The sequence below is a fragment of the Salvelinus fontinalis genome, chromosome 2 (genome assembly GCF_029448725.1).
Source record: "Salvelinus fontinalis isolate EN_2023a chromosome 2, ASM2944872v1, whole genome shotgun sequence".
In the NCBI taxonomy this organism is placed as follows: domain Eukaryota; kingdom Metazoa; phylum Chordata; class Actinopteri; order Salmoniformes; family Salmonidae; genus Salvelinus; species Salvelinus fontinalis.
In genome coordinates this window covers 97,609,962-97,627,659 of record NC_074666.1, presented here as the reverse complement: position 1 = coordinate 97,627,659, position 17,698 = coordinate 97,609,962, and the positions used below count along the sequence as shown (strand labels likewise).

Genomic DNA, 17,698 nt, shown 5'->3' with positions numbered 1-17,698 from the left:
TGTTATATATTTATTACAACAAGATTTCTCAAGTAAGCCCACGCCTTCCAATCTGAGTTCTGGATAAACTTTGTGATCATTCCCAAAATTAAGATGACTTTTCATAAGTGTAGTTAGACCACTGGGAACGGCTTTGATCACAGAAATAAACTCTCTGAAAGGTATTGTTAAGGCTGTCGCTCTCCTCATCCTCGGATGAGGTGAGGAGAGAAGGATCTTCAGACCAAAATGCGGTTTGCGGGAAATAAGCCATCTTTTATTTTATAACAACGATGAAGATGGCAACACGAAAACAAACACTTTAACAAACTTACAAAATAACAAAACGACGTAGAACGAAACCTGAACATAAACTTACATAACTGAACGTAAACTCACGAACAGGAAACAGACGACATCGAAACGTAATGAACAGCCAAACAGTCCCATATGTGAAAATACATCAAACACGAGAGACATCACAGGAGACAATCACCCACAAACAAACAGTGAGAACGCCCTACCTAAATATGACTCTTAATTAGAGGAAAACGCAAACCACCTGCCTCTAATCAAGAGCCATACCAGGTAACCCAAAACCAACATAGAAACAGATAACATAGACTGCCCACCCAAAACACATGCCCTGACCATAAACACATAAAAAACAACATAAAACAGGTCAGGACTGTTACAGGTATTGGAAAATCTTTCATTGTTATAAATTGTTCATATGTGAGAATATTACCCTTGTTGTCGAAAATATCAAGAACAAAGTCAATATTCCTCTCATGCCAGCTGGGGTAGAACAATGACTTATTCCTTACAGTTATGTCTGAATTATTCCACAAAAGAGCTTTATGAGGAGAAAAATTGTGCAGGAAACATATTTTCCAGGCCATTAATAACCTCTACCGACCACCAAACCCGGATCCGGGATCCCCCCCAGCATAATTGCTGACTAGCATAGCCTAGCCTAAAGTTACAGGGATATCATAAAAAAAATTGTTCATGAAATCACAAGTCCAAGACACCAAATGAAAGATACAGATCTTGTGATTCAAGCCGTCATCTCTGATTTGTAAAATGTTTTACAGGGAAGACAAAATATGTAAATCTATTAGCTAACCACTGTTAGCAAAAGACAACAATTTTTTTACTCCACCATTTTCTTACTGCATCAGTAGCTATCACCAATTCGGCTAAACTAAGATATTGATAGCCACTAACAAAGAAAAAACCTCATCAGATGACAGTCTGATAACATATTTATTGTATAGGATAGGTTTTGTTAGAAAAATGTGCATATTTCAGGTATAAATCATAGTTTGCTATTGCAGCCACCATCACAAATCTCACCAAAGCGACTAGAATTACTACAGAAAGCAACTTGTATTACCAATTTACTCATCATAAAACATTTCTTAAAAATACACAGCACATAGCAATGGAAAGACACAGATCTAGTGAATTCAGACAACATTTCAGATTTTCTAAGTGTTTTACGGCGAAAACACAATAAATCGTTATATTAGCATACCACATATGCAAACGTTACCCCAGCATGAATTCAAGCCAAAGAGAGCGATAACGTAATCATCGCCAAAATATATTAATTTTTTCACTAACCTTCTCAGAATTCTTCCGATGACACTCCTGTAACATCATATTACAACATACATATATTGTTTGTTCGAAAATGTGCATATTTAGCCATAAAAAACCGTGGTTATACAATGAAAATAGTAGCAAATCAAGCCTCAAAATGTCTGATGTCATCTTTCAGAGTGATCTAGTTTAATTGAAAGCTAATCATATACTTGACTAAAAAATACAGGGTTGACAGGAATCGAAAGACAAATTAGTTCTTAATGCAATCGCTGATTTACATTTTTTAAATTATCCTTACTTTTCAATACAGGTTGCGCCAAGCGAAGCTATAGAAAACAAAATGGCGCCATAAGCGTTTAAAAATTTTCGACAGAAACACGATTTATCATCATAAATTGTTCTTACTGTGAGCTGTTCTTCCATCAGAATCTTGGGCAAAGAATCCTTTCTTGGGTCTAATCGTCTTTTGGTCGAAAGATGTCCTCTTGTCCGTCGAAATGCCCACTAACGTTCGACCGGGACCCCGAAACGTGCCCGGCGCTTCAAAGTGCAACACAAAGCAATGCCTCAAAATCGCACTAAACGGATATAAATTGCTATAAAACGGTTTAAATTAACTACCTTATGATGTTTTTAACACCTCTAACGAGTAAAAACATGACCAGAGAAATATTACTGGCTAAACTAAAGCTTGGAAGGAGGCGAGTCCGATGTCCTTCGCGCGCAAGGCGCAGGCAGCAAAGGGAAGCTACTTCCGGTATTTGCTGTTTTATACAGCCCCTGATTGCGCAATCGACTCCATTCAAAGCGTCATCACGCACTGACATCCAGGGGAAGACGTAAGACGTGTCTGTTTCTCCATAGCATTTACACGGACCTTCAAACTGACTCCAGATCAGTGGCCAAAATGTTTGAAATCTGACTCCCTATCATGAAAAGTGCTGTAGATTGAGTTCTGTTTCACTCAGAGACAAAATTCCAACGGCTATAGAAGCTAGAGACTGTTTTCTATCCAATAATAATAATAATATGCATATTGTACGAGCAAGAATTGAGTAGGAAGCCGTTTAATCTGTAGTGCAAATTATGCTAATGCGAAACAGCACCCCCTATATTCGCAAGAGGTTTTAAGCTTGTTGGTGAAACCACCAATTTAGCAGGTAATCTTTCAGGAATATTATTACATTTCAGTAAAAATTAAAGACCTCCCAATTTATTAAACACATTATTTGGAATGAAATACCATATTGAATCAGTATCGATCAAACATTTTTTCAACCAGTTTATCTTGAAAGTGTTATTTATGTCAACAAAATCCAACACTTCTAGACCGCCTTCAGCTCTTTTGTTAGAAAGGACAGATTTTTTTTGTTTGTGAGACTTATTTTTCCAGATGAAGTCAAGAAAGGTCTTATTGATCTCTTTACAAGTAGCTGGATTTAAACATAACGATAATGAGGGGTACACAAAACCAGACAGTCCCTCTGCCTTGGACAGAAGTACTCTCCCAAGTATAGAAAGATCTCTTTGTAGACAATTATTAAATATATTTTTAGTTCTCTTAATTTTAGGAGAGAAACAAAGACGCAGCGTAGTTCGTGTTCAACATGTTTAATAAAAGACGAATAAACGTGAACACTACAACAATACAAAATAACAAACGTGGCAAAACCGAAACAGTCCTATCTGGTGCATAGAACACAAAGACAGAAGACAACCACCCACAAACCCCAACACAAAATAAGCTACCTAAATATGGTTCCCAATCAGAGACAATGACTAACACCTGCCTCTGATTGAGAACCATATCAGGCCATACATAGAAATGGACAAACTAGACACTCAACATAGAATGCCCACCCAGCTGACGTCCTGACCAACAGTAAAACAAAGAAAACACAAAAGAACTCTGGTCAGAACGTGACAAGATTCCACATTCCAGTATTTATGCTGCAGTAGTTTATGTGTCGGGGGGCTAGGGTCAGTTGGTTATACCTGGAGTACTTCTCCTGTCTTATCCAGTGTCCTGTGTGAATTTAAGTATGCTCTCTCTAATTCTCTCGTTCTCTCTTTCTCTCTGAGAACCTGAGCCCTAGGACCATACGTCAGGACTACCGGGCATGCTGACACCTTGCTGTCCCCAGTCCGCCTGGCCTTGCTGCTATTCCAGTTTCAACTGTTCTGCCTGCGGTTACGAAACCCCTACCTGTCCCAGACCTGCTGTTTTCAACTCTTAATGATCGGCTATGAAAAGCCAACTGAGATTTATTCCTGATTATTATTTGACCATGCTTGTCATTTATGAACATTTTGAAAATCTTGGCTCTCTCTAATTTTCTCCTTCTCTCTTTCTTTCTCTCGGAGGACCTGAGCCCTAGGACCATACGTCGGGACTACCGGCCGTGGTGACTCCTTGCTGTCCCCAGTCCGCCTGGCCTTGCTGCTATTCCAGTTTCAGCTGTTCTGCCTGCGGTTATGGAACCGCCACCTGTCCCAGACCTGTTGTTTTTCAACTCTTAATGATCAGCTATGAAAAGCCAACTGAAAATTATTCATGATTATTATTTGACCATGCTTGTCACTTATGAACATTTTTGAACATCTTGGCATAGTTCTGTTATAATCTCCACCCGGCACAGCCAGAAGAGGACTGGCCACCCCTCATAGCCTGGTTCCTCTCTAGGTTTCTTCCTAGGTTTTGGCCTTTCTAGGGAGTTTTTCCTAGCCACCGTGCTTCTACACCTGCATTACTAGCTGTTTGGGGTTTTAGGCTGGGTTTCTGTACAGCACTTCGAGATATTAGCTGATGTTATATAAAATAAAATAAAATTGATTGATGTAGAAACATTCAGCATTAATCCTGATGCAATAGAAAATGCAGTTATAGCATTAAGGGCTTGTGCCACCTGGTCTTTGTCTCTTAAGACAAGAGTAGTATCATCAGCCAGTTGGGAAATTTTGATTTCTTTGTTAAAAATGGTTAAGCCATACAAATTTACATCATTCAGAATATCTAGAGATAGAAGTTCCACAACCAAAATAAATAAAAATGGCGAAATTGGGCATCCCTGTCGTACACTTCTGTTGATACTAAATCTTTTGGAAGTATTAAGGTTTAGTAGCACAGAACTATTTATATCTTTGTAAAACATGCGAATTACTTTAATAAAATTTTCCCCAAATCCAAAAAGTAAAAGAGAAATTCATGTTCAATTGTGTCAAAGGCTTTACAGAAATCCAGAAATAGGACAACCGCATCTGAGTCAATTGCATCTGAGTAATCTATAAGGTCCAAGACTAAACGAATGTTAGAGCTTATGTGACGGCCCCTTCATAAATCCTGTTTGAGTCTTATTTATAATGGTATCTATTCCTTTCTTTAATCTTTTGGCATAAACCAGAGCAATCAATTTGTAATCAACATTTAATAAAGTAATTGGTCTCCAATTGTCAATGAGAGAAGGGTCTTTATCAGGCTTCGGAATCAATGAAATAAGGCCCTGTTTCATAGTGGAGACCATTTCCCCATTTTTAATGCAACCTTGAAACATATTGAAAATCGGGTCTTCTAGCAACTCCCAAAACTGTCTATAGAATTCAACTGACAGGCCATCGGGGCCAGGTGATTTCCCTTTTTTCATTGAATTCAGAGCCTCTCTAATTTCACCAATTGACACATGTGAATCGCAAACTGAGTGGAAATCATCCTCAATTACCGGGACACAATTCTGAATGTGGCAAATGTAACTTTCACAACCATCTTCCTGAAATTGAGAGTTGTAAAGGTTTTCATAAAAGGAATTGACAAATGATGATATTGTAATGGGATCTTTGCATAAAACATTGTTAATTCTTCAGGTAGATTATCTTTCTTTAGAAAACTGCCAAGCTTGCTCATCATCTCCTTTTCTCTATGGTTCTTTAATTGCATCAGCTCTTTGGCGCGTTTAATGGCTACCACTCTGACTTTATATTTGAAAAATTCCCATCTACTTCTTCCATGACCCAAGTCCTTTCTTGCAACAATATCTTTATCTTTATGATTTGATGTTTTCAATGAGTATCTTTAAGAAGTGCATTGTTTCATTTCCAATATCCTCGAGTACCTTTTGATTTTTTACTAGCTTGTAAATTCAGGGAAATCAAGTGATGATCAGAAAAGGGAGCCAACTGATGATCTACATCTATATCAAATTGTAACAAAAAAGGGGAAATTAGGAATAAATCTATTCTAGATTTACGTGACATAGTTTTGTTGGTCCAGGTATAACCCTTAGCATCCGGATTGAAATAACGCCAGGCATCCTCGACACAGAGATCCTTACATAATATAATAATAATGTTACTATTTTGAGGGTTTTGACTCGTTCTAGGAGGAAAACGATCAGCAGATGCATCAGGTGTTACATTAAAATCTCCTGAAATAATTAGAAAAGCCTCTGAGTATTTGTTGCTTAAATCCTGTACTTTCCTGGTAAATTGGGTAAAAGGGGTCTTATTAGGAGCATGTGAGTTATGTCCGTATACATTACAGATGATGAAAATAGCATTGTCAAGTTTCACAGTTACTATGACCCATCTGCCGTCTTGTGAAGATGTGGATTCTAGAATGTCACCTTTAAACTTGTGAATAAGTGTCAAAACACCAGCAGAGTGATTTGATCCATGACTGAAATAGGCAATATCTCCCCATCGTGCTTTCCAAAATTTCAAATCACTTTCACCCGAATGAGTTTCCTGAAGGACAAAATCTGCGTTACTACGTTCACAGTATAAAAATAAAGCTTTCCTTTTTGTAGGATTTCTCAAACCCCTAGCATTCAGACTAACGATATTGAGTGAATTGAAAACGAACTCCTGCATTAAAAAAGAAAGAACACAAATTAGATAACAAGTATTAACGTGAACAATAAAACAAACGGTGAACCTTGAGAGGATTACTCCGACGGAAAACTACGCTCAGCTGAGGTAGCGGTGGTTAACAGAATAACAAATCTATTTACTTCCTTTTCTTTGGCAAGTGTTCATCAGTTGTAGTTCGAACGGTACATGTATAATTGGCAGTACATTAACTGTACTCATGGTAGTACTCACAGTTCCAGTTTGGTTAATGTCAACAGAGTTACCCAGTAATCATTCTTCCTTCGATAAACGCGTGTGGGCCCTTGAACCCCGCCTTCTTTCCCTCTTGTCGCGCCTTCTGTATCAGCGGCCAGTTTCTCTCTGGCAGCCTGATCCTGCGGTATCAGAGCTTCTTTGATGCGGAGTTTCTTCTGGTCCAGAAACTTGTTTCCCGTGGCCATTTTCCATATGATGTCCCTGTAATGGCGCATAGTTAAGCGCAAGATGATATTGCGAGGGGGTCCATCAGATCTTCGTTTCCCAAGTCGATGTACCACATCAATCACGTCTCTTAGCCTGTCTTTGATGCATGGTGCCACTTTTCCCAGGATATTAATGACTACTTCTCTAATATCCTCTCCCTCTACCTCTTTTACACCTTGGATTTTCAGATTCCACCTGCGAGAGTACCTTTGAAGTTCAGCTACATTCTCACACAGCTCATTATTTTAGGATTGCATTTTCTTCAGCTCATTCTCTAGGAACGTTATCTTATCCTTGTTCTCGCTCACAATTTTGTGTAGTTGATTGACAGTTTCTGACAAATGATCGATCGTCTTTGATGTTTCTTCTGTAGCCCGCTCTATGAGGGACACTTTGGAGAGCGTGGCGTCTTGTTTAGTAGACAGGGACTGGAGAGCGTGGCGTCTTGTTTAGTAGACAGGGACTGGATTGCAGGGAAAAGTTCCGACATGGAAATGTTTTCTTTAACTTTTTTCACCGGTGGATTTTTACTTGGGGTCTGAGGTAAAGAGGTTGCAAGGATTTCATCCTGGTCAGTTTTGTTCTTTCTCTTGCTTGAGTTCGCGGCTTCTTGTGTATCCATGCTGCTCTGGTTCTCGTTGTAGCTAGCTAGCATGTCAGCCGTCTTCTGCGAGAATTGGATATTTCGTCTACTTTTGTCTTTCTGTCGTGTTCTTCCCATTCAACTTGACAAAAACTAACTCTAAACTTATCCCATGTCCATAAAAAAGTTATAGTTAGTTTCTTTCAATATTAATAGCCAATATTTGACTGTTAACCACCTAACCCTCAATATTGCTTTGAAGAGCGAGAAAACACTCCCTCTCACAGCGACGCCATCTTGGCCTCCATCCTGTATTCTGATTAAGTCAACAATACCTCTAGGCATATCTGACGTCATGTATTTGATATATTTATGTGAAGGTTAATTTCCATATTGACATCAGTTCATTGTGTTTGAGGACGGTTCACTGACGGGTTTTTAACGGATAGATTAGATTAGACTAGTTTAACAGTTACAGAGCAGCTACAGTAGCCTATCAGAACAGCTACAGTAGCCTATCAGAACAGCTGCAGTAGCCTATCAGAACAGCTGCAGTAGCCTATCAGAACAGCTGCAGTATCCTATCAGAACAGCTACAGTAGCCTATCAGAACAGCTGCAGTAGCCTATCAGAACAGCTGCAGTAGCCTATCAGAACAGCTGCAGTAGCCTATCAGAACAGCTGCAGTAGCCTATCAGAACAGCTGCAGTAGCCTATCAGAACAGCTACAGTATCCTATCAGAACAGCTGCAGTATCCTATCAGAACAGCTGCAGTAGCCTATCAGAACAGCTGCAGTAGCCTATCAGAACAGCTGCAGTATCCTATCAGAACAGCTGCAGTATCCTATCAGAACAGCTACAGTAGCCTATCAGAACAGCTGCAGTAGCCTATCAGAACAGCTGCAGTAGCCTATCAGAACAGCTACAGTAGCCTATCAGAACAGCTGCAGTAGCCTATCAGAACAGCTGCAGTAGCCTATCAGAACAGCTACAGTATTACAGGCGCAGACCCTTAGTCAACGGACTACACATAATGGCTGAAGACAGCCAGGTAAGGTTAATTTTAGCCTACGTTTAACGAGCTTTAGAGTTTTCCTAATTCCATCTTGTTCTAATAGCAAGTCTGCCTTAAGTGCAGAAACCGTGGTTGATATTAGAAAATATGTATGATTGGAAGTTTAGGCAAGTAATTAAATTGGGTAATTGTTGTGGGATGTTAGCATACCATACTGCGCGTGTAGCATTAGTGCCATGGAGGATTGTGCAGGCCGGCAGGTTGCTACAGTTTCCTAGTAGCATGTACGCTTTAGGGATCAGATCTGGATGACTTTTTCACCTGAACTGCTCATTGGCTGTCCATAATGAGCCCAGCAAGCAGGATGTGTAGCTGGGCTCTGCAATAACTAGCTCCCAGAGCAATTACAAATAAATATTCTTGTTTTAATAGCGTCATTAGAACTAGCAACATGACAGTCAGTCACCTCGGTAGAAACGCTATGTGTTGGATTCGTCCATGTCTTGCTGAATGACCTAGCTACCATAACAGCTGTGGAGAATTTCTACTGCAGTTTTAAGGGATCTCTCTGAAGGTTTTAGATGATACAGTGGTGCTTCGTCCTCTGGATGAAGAATCATACATCTCGGCTTGGCTTCATTGCATTATTATTTGGGAAACGTTGACATGCCATTTGTGTTGACGGATGGATGAAAATAATGTAATTATAGTATCGTTATACATAGGCTAGCAGGAAAATCCGCATGAGATACCCATAGAACTGAGCCCTGCTCCATTTCAGCACCATGCCGCGGTCTCAGGTGCCGCCCAGACTCGAAACATTTCAGCACCATGCCGCGGTCTCAGGTGCCGCCCAGACTCTAAACATTTCAGCACCATGGCACGGTCCCCTGACGCCTAGAAACGTGTCAGCACTATGCAGCGGGCAATAGTGCTGAAATAGTTAAAGCCCCCTAGAACGTCATTGATTTTAAATTATTGTAAGTGCAAGTTGTTATAATTTATTGCATGTCCTAGTTTTGCAGTTTTGCAACCTCAGAATTATAGCTAATGGATTGCAGTGAGTTACGTGTTTGTGCATGGTGATGAATGAGGATGCTTGATAAACCATCAATTAAATGCAATAACGTGCACTTACAAATATTTTCGTTTGGCAGAACTTTGACAAGCTATGATCTGTTTTCTAATGACTTTGACAATTCATATAGACATTAGACTTAGGCCTAATTGTGACATCATGTGTGTATGACATCTTTGAAGAATGCCCTGGCTTCAGCCAATCGGAATCGAGTATTCAACAATGCTTTGGCATAATTCAAGGACGTTCATATTCACTTCAGTTGTCTGCCGATGGTTCACTGACGTTTTTTCAAAGGAAGTATTAGTATTATCTCTAAACAGCCTACAACAATAAGCTACACATCATGTCAGACGACAGCAAGGTATGGTTCATTTAGCCTATTTTGAGTTTAGAGGAGAAATTACTAACAATATAGTAGGTCACTACCACAGCAATAGGTGTCACTGGTTGGATCCATGGACTGAAATCTGACCACTATTGCCGTTTTGTTTGAAATAGGAGAGAATCATTTGTTTTATAAAGTCACAACCTTGGACTGATATTGACCTCTCATTTATCCACCAGAACGTGAAATGGGAGGATCATCCGAATGACCAAAATAAAGTTGTGGAGAATATGAAGGAGGAAACAGAGACACATGAGACCAACAAGAACAGGACAGGAGGCAAGGTAAGAAATATGCTGTCCTTTACACATCCTCTGCCTACTTAGGCACAGATCTAGGATTAGTTTACTATCACTAAATCCTAACCTTAAAGCATTAGGAGACACTACACTGACCTTAGATCTGCTATGAGACCTATAATCTGTTGTCATGTAGGCTAAGCGTAAGTCGAGTGGCCGTGCCAAGAAGACTTCCGTGGAGGAGGACAGCAGCATTGGTGCAGGTCCGAGATTACTTCATGTTGGGTGCAGGTTGTGTTCAAATTCATCAGCACTGATCTGAGAAGATAGTATCTATATAGGTGAAAGCAATATAGTGGAGGCCCGCAGAGAGATGTGCTTTTACCTGTCCAGTGCAATCAAATCACTAAAGGTGAAGGAAATTAGGAATAAAGTTCAGATTCAACTTTAGATTTCTCTTTGCGGTTTCCCAGAGTCTTCTCAGACACCCGGGTGTGGTTTCCGGGAAAGGGGATCTATCATTGAGCAGCTGGAGAAGGAGGCTCAGAGGACTCTAATGCCTTCTCTCAAGATTGGGACATGCTGTGCCCCAATCCTCCTCTCTTTCCTGAGGAGTCTAACTGATGAGCAAGTTCCATGTCTTTTTCCAACCTCACATACAACTTATCTGAATTTATAGTCATAGTGCACCTTCTAACCACAAATGGGATTTTAAACACTACACCTAACCCTAACATCACTGTAACCACACCCCTAACTCTTGCTGTAAATCAAGAACAAAATGACTCATGTACTTGCTAACAGCTTAATTATATACACTTTTATTATCCCTAACATGGCTATCTAGTGACTCCACTAACTCAACACCAGTGTGCAGCTAAAATATGTTTCCTTTCTTTTCTTTGCTCTAGCCAATGGAGAGTGATTCAGCATGGCATGAAAAATAACGTAAGTCTCTCCACATAAGGTTCTGGTCAAAAGTTGTGCACTATATATATATATATAGGGAATGGTGTCATGGAATTGGTTGATTGGCAAAAACATGACTCTGTTTGTTGGTCATAGCTGACATTGGAGCAGCTCTCCATGCTGTGTCTGAAGATTGTTAAGGTCGTGACCCAGACAGCCCTCCGCATTCTCCTACCAGCGCTAGCTCGTATCATGGGGGTGAACCTGAGGAGTGGGGCAACCTCCCCAGAATCCCAGTGCTCTCTGACAGGGTCTGAGGATTCCTTAGGCAGTCTGGATGAGAGAGAGAAAAGGCTGCTGATCAGTGAGATGAACTACTGGACTAAGGAGAGGAGGAGGAATGGCAGTACAGGGTGCCGCCAAAAATCCACTGGCAGAACCTCATCATCATGCTGGTCGCCTAAGAGGTATGTTCACAGCAATATTTGAACTTAATCATTTCAAGACCTGACCCATACTTATCATAAATTATTAACTTGGAATTCATACCTTGTAGTTTTAAGTTCTGGTCAGAAATGTTGCCCCTGAGGGGGTGGGTCCAGGTGAAAGTAATTTTTAACTGGGTAAGCCATAAAGTAGTCTATGAATAAATAGATCAGGTACATGCCTTTCAGAATTAGTCAAATTCTGATGTCGTATAAACATAAAAATCAGACAAAAAATTGTGTCAGTTGGCTTTAGGCTTCAAGAACTACGATGGTATGAGAAGTAAACCATCATTGCTCTAATTTGGTTTTCAGGCTCACTAATGACCCAGATAAGATACCAGTTGGTCACATTAGCATGGCTTAGTGTTGATTGTGTGTTTATCTTCAATGTCCCAGACCTCATTGCAGAGCTTGCCTGCAACTAGAGAGGCTCCCCTCATGGAGGAGCCTCTGAAGGCTCTTTTTGGGGTAACGGAAGAGAGCCTCCTGATATCCCTGGTTGAGGGTCACTCCAACCCCACCTCCTCCAGCTCCGCCAAGTTGAGCTGTGCTATCGTGGGGGAGGTAGTACACCAGCTTAACTCTGGCCTCTCAGTGGCCATTCAGGCCAGCTCGGGGAGTTGCCCCCCTATGGACAGTCAGGACATAGCAGCAGGCAAGAAGGTCATTCGGGTAGCCTCGGTGCAGATCCTGGCCGAGCTACAGAGCAAAACGTCTGAGCCAGAGTGGGTAGGGTTTATCGAGCCCCTCATGGACCATGTGACCGATGATGTGCTGGATGCCATTGTCGGCACAATGGACAAAATGGCACAGGACTTCAACATCCTCTTGGATCTGGCCAAGAAGATGACAATCTTGGGGTCTACATTTCTGACCAATCTTCAATGTGACCTTGATGTTGAGTGTCCATCTGGGAAAGAAGGAACCACTCACTTTCTCAAAGAGACTGGATCCTCTACCAGTGTGGTGGCCAGAAAGCTTCAGACCCTCTCTAGCCCCGACTTTCAGTCTAAAGCCCTCAAGGCGGTGAGCACCATCCTTACAAGGAAAGTCAGCAGCTCTTCTGGCATGGCTCCTTCCTCTAGGCCTTCTAGTGCTGCTCCTAGCCTTACTGAAGCACCCCTGAATACCAGCTCTACAGCCCTGACATCTGTAACCTCCACTGCCACAGTGATTGTTAAGGCATTTGTGGGAGGCATGGAAACGATAGCATCATTTGAAGGCACATGTGAAGCAGTTGATTGGCCAGTTCCTGTAAATGACCACAAAACAGGGTCTTCACAGAAGATAACCTTCTCTCCAGCCCGCACACTCTACGGCCTTATACGAGCAAAGCTGAGGGACCTTTTAACTCTATCCGCTCGAGAAGAAGGTGTGGCTAAGGACGCTTCTCTTCAGGAGTCTTCAGACACCCTGGAAAAGGCAACTGTTTCAACTGTTGAGGTCCAGTTACCCAGCACCAAACTTAGTAGAGTTCCCAGTGAGAGCCAACCAATACCAGCTCTCTGTCTCTCCAATCTGGATACCAGTACTCAAGAAGTTCTTAGCAGTGTTTTTTCCATCTACAAGTCAGAGTTATCAAAAGTGGAGAGTAAATCCTTGGCCGTTGTCAGTTCATCTGATGACTCCCTAGAGGCTTGTTGGTTTGTTGATGGTGTCCTATCAGAGCTTGATGACTATACTATTTCCCAGTCACCCAATGAAGACTTGAGTGTGAGTACTCAATGTTCTCAACTGAGCTCAGAAGAGAGTGTCAGAATCACACAGTCCTCTACTAGTCTGATTCAGAGCATTAAGAAGCTCTCTAGCAATGACTTTCAGACTCAGGCAGAAGAGGCAGTGAGTAAAGTGCTGATGAGATCCAGTCATTCCTTTATCACACAGATCAGCCATACTGGTCTTCAGAAAAGTCCGCAGGCTGGCTTATCATCTAGCTCGCCATCAGAGATTGCCTCCATGTCCTCTCAAAATACAGCCTCTGGATTAGTGGAAACCTTTGTCAAAGGAATGGCGACTATTTTCCAGAAAAATGAGTCCACTGGCACTGTGCTACTGGAAAGAAGTGGGAAAGTTTTGCAGTGCTCCCACGGGGGCTCCCAACTGGATGATACTGAACTGAGTGTTAAAATATCAGAGGAGAAGCTTTGGTCAACAGCTAAGACCATCTGCGTCAGTATGAAGAACACACTTAAGTGTAGTCTGGCCCAGGAGTGTGAAGGTGAACGGAAAGGCTCTGGAGCAACGAACCGCCCTTGCTGTCTCTCCAGGGCCGGTTCCCCTCTCTCCACTGGGATTCTCTGCCTCTAACCCTGTTACTGGGGCTGAGTCACTGGCTTGCTGGTGCTCTTTCATGCCGTCCCTAGGAGGGGTGCGTCACTTGAGTGGGTTGATTTACTGACGTGAACTTCCTGTCTGGGTTGGCGCCCCCCCTTGGTTGTGCTGTGATGGAGACCTTTGTGGGCTATACTCGGCCTTGTCTCAGGATTGTAAGTTGGTGGTTGAGGATATCCCTCTAGTGGTGTGTGGGCTGTGCTTTGGCAGAGTGGGTGGGGTTATATCCTTCCTGTTTGGCCCTGTCCGGGGGTTTCTTCGGATGGGGCCACAGTGTCTCCTGACCGCTCCTGTCTCAGCCTCCAGTATTTATGCTGCAGTAGTTTATGTGTCGGGGGGCTAGGGTCAGTTGGTTATACCTGGAATACTTCTCCTGTCTTATCCAGTGTCCTGTGTGAATTTAAGTATGCTCTCTCTAATTCTCTCGTTCTCTCTTTCTCTCTGAGAACCTGAGCCCTAGGACCATACGTCAGGACTACCGGGCATGCTGACACCTTGCTGTCCCCAGTCCGCCCGGCCTTGCTGTTATTCCAGTTTCAACTGTTTCTGCCTGCGGTTACGAAACCCCTACCTGTCCCAGACCTGCTGTTTTCAACTCTTAATGATCGGCTATGAAAAGCCAACTGAGATTTATTCCTGATTATTATTTGACCATGCTTGTCATTTATGAACATTTTGAAAATCTTGGCTCTCTCTAATTTTCTCCTTCTCTCTTTCTCTCGGAGGACCTGAGCCCTAGGACCATACGTCGGGACTACCGGCCGTGGTGACTCCTTGCTGCCCCCAGTCCGCCTGGCCTTGCTGCTATTCCAGTTTCAACTCTTCTGCCTGCAGTTATGGAACCCCTACCTGTCCCAGACCTGCTGTTTTCAACTCTTAATGATCGGCTATGAAAAGCCAACTGAAATTTATTCCTGATTATTATTTGACCATGCTTGTCATTTATGAACATTTTGAAAATCTTGGCTCTCTCTAATTTTCTCCTTCTCTCTTTCTTTCTCTCGGAGGACCTGGGCCCTAGGACCATGCATCGGGACTGCCGCCCGTGGTGACTCCTTGCTGTCCCCAGTCCGCCTGGCCTTGCTGCTATTCCAGTTTCAGCTGTTCTGCCTGCGGTTATGGAACCGCCACCTGTCCCAGACCTGTTGTTTTTCAACTCTTAATGATCAGCTATGAAAAGCCAACTGAAAATTATTCATGATTATTATTTGACCATGCTTGTCACTTATGAACATTTTTGAACATCTTGGCATAGTTCTGTTATAATCTCCACCCGGCACAGCCAGAAGAGGACTGGCCACCCCTCATAGCCTGGTTCCTCTCTAGGTTTCTTCCTAGGTTTTGGCCTTTCTAGGGAGTTTTTCCTAGCCACCGTGCTTCTACACCTGCATTCTAGCTGTTTGGGGTTTTAGGCTGGGTTTCTGTACAGCACTTCGAGATATTATCTGATGTACGAAGGGCTATATAAAATAAAATTGATTGATTGATTGACTTAAGGTTTTCTTCACAGGGCTGAAGCCATCCGGATCCGAAAGGACAGAAAATGCTTCTTCCAAAGAGACCCTTGGGGAAATCCTGGTTGCTATCCAGAGTGAAATCTCAAACTTAGGGCGAATGAAGGATTCCAGGGAGCTCCTTCAGATCAACGATATGGTAGGAACTATGCTGAAGGAGGTTGAGAAAAGTGAGGATGACAGTGAAGAAGTCTGCCAAGACATCCCTAGAACCTGTTCATCTTTGTCCACTTCTTTAAAGGGTCGTAGTTCCTTGTCCAGCTCTTCAAAGGGTCCTAGGTCAGAGTGTGAGTTAGAGATCAACCTCCCTGGAACTCCCATCCCTGACAAAGTGCCTTTTGATCTGACCTGCCCCATAGTCAGGAGCTCCTGCATTGACATCAGGGACTCTAAAATGCCAGAGATTTCTACAGGTGACCTAAAGACAAAGATGATGGCGCACACAGATGAACCCCTGCACCGTAACAGTCCAATGACTGACAGCAGCCGACCACCGAGTGCTAAAGCCTCTTTTCGATCATCCACTCCGTCTTTCACCAGCAAGGGAACCTCTTTGGTACCAAAGGGAGATGGGATTGACATTGAAGAGAAGGAGGTGTGCATCCCCAGCAGCTCTGGCCATCTGAGGGAGCTCTTAATCACCCCGGACATCAGCAGTGCCACTGCATTCCTACTGCAGTACTTGATGGACTCCAGCAAAGATGATGTCATGTGTTTGGTCACCATACTGGTGATACGGTTGCTATCGAAGATCAGACCCTCAGCCCTAGATGGACCCTCCCAACAGGCAGCAGACATGACAGAAACATCTCAGCAACTCATCAGACAAGTCCTGTCTGAGTTCTGTGCTGCATCCAGATTCTCCAGGACACAGGCATATTCCCAGAACCTGCACATCCACAGGGTGTTCAGAGGTGTACATAAAAACCTCATGGAGGAGTTTGGCTCTTATAACACCCTGCAAGCAGCTATTTCCTCCCAGGACCCTGCATTTGACAGAGTCCTGGTAAAGTCCTTGACCCAGCAGCTGGTACAGGGATGCAAGGAGGCGTCAAGACCAGCTTCTGCTGCAACAAACCCATCAGACCAGGCTGAGACAGAGAGGGGGGGCTGAGCAGAAAGCAAGAAGGAGCTTCCTTTGCTTTTCAATGACCAAACTCAGGATCAACTTCAAGGTATAGCAGGGAGTTAGCATTTCTTTGTTGTTCCAGTTAGGTGCTGATGTTATTGATGTGGCTCTGATCAGACAAACACATGCCAGAAATATGTTTTATTCATCACTACATTGTTGCCTTGGATTCAGAAGTGTTCCATTTATTTATTTATTCTCTGGACCATTTTCTTTCCCTTTCTCTGTTAGCGTTCCAAGAGAGGAAACAAAAAGGACTGCCATTCAGTCCAGGAACAGACTGAGATTCCCTCTACTGATGGACATTGCATAGGTAAGGATGTTTTAGAGCTCTCTTATAGCTTGTAGTTTTGTTTAGGTGTGTGTTAGAAACATAGAGTATGCCTACCAAACTCATAGCACTGTTATTTTTCAACGTTATTATACTGTATTTCTCTCTCTCTCTCTCTTTCTCTCTCTCTCTCTCTCGCTCAATTTCTCTTTCTCTCTTACCCCATCCATTTCTCTTGTGTTTCTAGCTCCAGTTGGAGAGGTTTCTCCCTCCATATCTCAGCCTATCAAAAAACGATCCTTCATTGTCAGGGTCTTTTCAGCAATGATGAAGCCATTCAGGTGCTTCACCAAGAAGAACCTGTAACCTGTTACGCTGCATGAACAACTACTTTTGGAACAGCAAGACTTTTGACAAGAGGAATTTCTGCATGTTTACCCTTTCAAAGTCTATTTGATCAAATAAATGCAAATTATTTTACAAGAGTTTCAAGTGTTTTGGATGATTGGTAGCACTGAAGCAGCTTTTCTCAGAGAACTGTGCTAGTTCCACCCTTGGTTACACATTTATTGTGCAGTTTTTCAGTTGGCAGGACTTGGGGTGGCAAGTAGCCTTGTAGTTAGAGCGTTGGGCCAGTAACCGAAAGGTTGCTAGATCAAATCCCTGAGCTGACAAGGTAAAAATCTGTCATTCTGCCCCTGAACAAGGCAGTTAACCTGCTGTCATTGTAAATAAGAATTTGTTCTTAACTGACTTGTCTAGTAAAATATAATAACCAGAGCTTGTCTCTAATACAATAGTTGCTGCATAGACCGTCAGATAACCAGATGTTCTCTA

The 17,698-nt window shown here is 42.5% G+C and overlaps 1 protein-coding gene across 1 annotated transcript; it reads left to right on the top strand.

Annotated features, from left to right (window-relative positions):
• The first annotated feature begins 12,012 nt into the window (after positions 1 to 12,012).
• LOC129868447 (uncharacterized) lies at positions 12,013 to 17,344 on the top strand. The gene is made up of 3 exons (XM_055942438.1): positions 12,013 to 16,636; positions 16,822 to 16,903; positions 17,109 to 17,344. Exon 1 carries the CDS (start codon positions 12,055 to 12,057, stop codon positions 13,921 to 13,923), a length of 1,869 nt encoding a protein of 622 aa, XP_055798413.1. The 5' UTR covers positions 12,013 to 12,054; the 3' UTR covers positions 13,924 to 16,636; positions 16,822 to 16,903; positions 17,109 to 17,344.
• Positions 17,345 to 17,698: the final 354 nt, after the last annotated feature.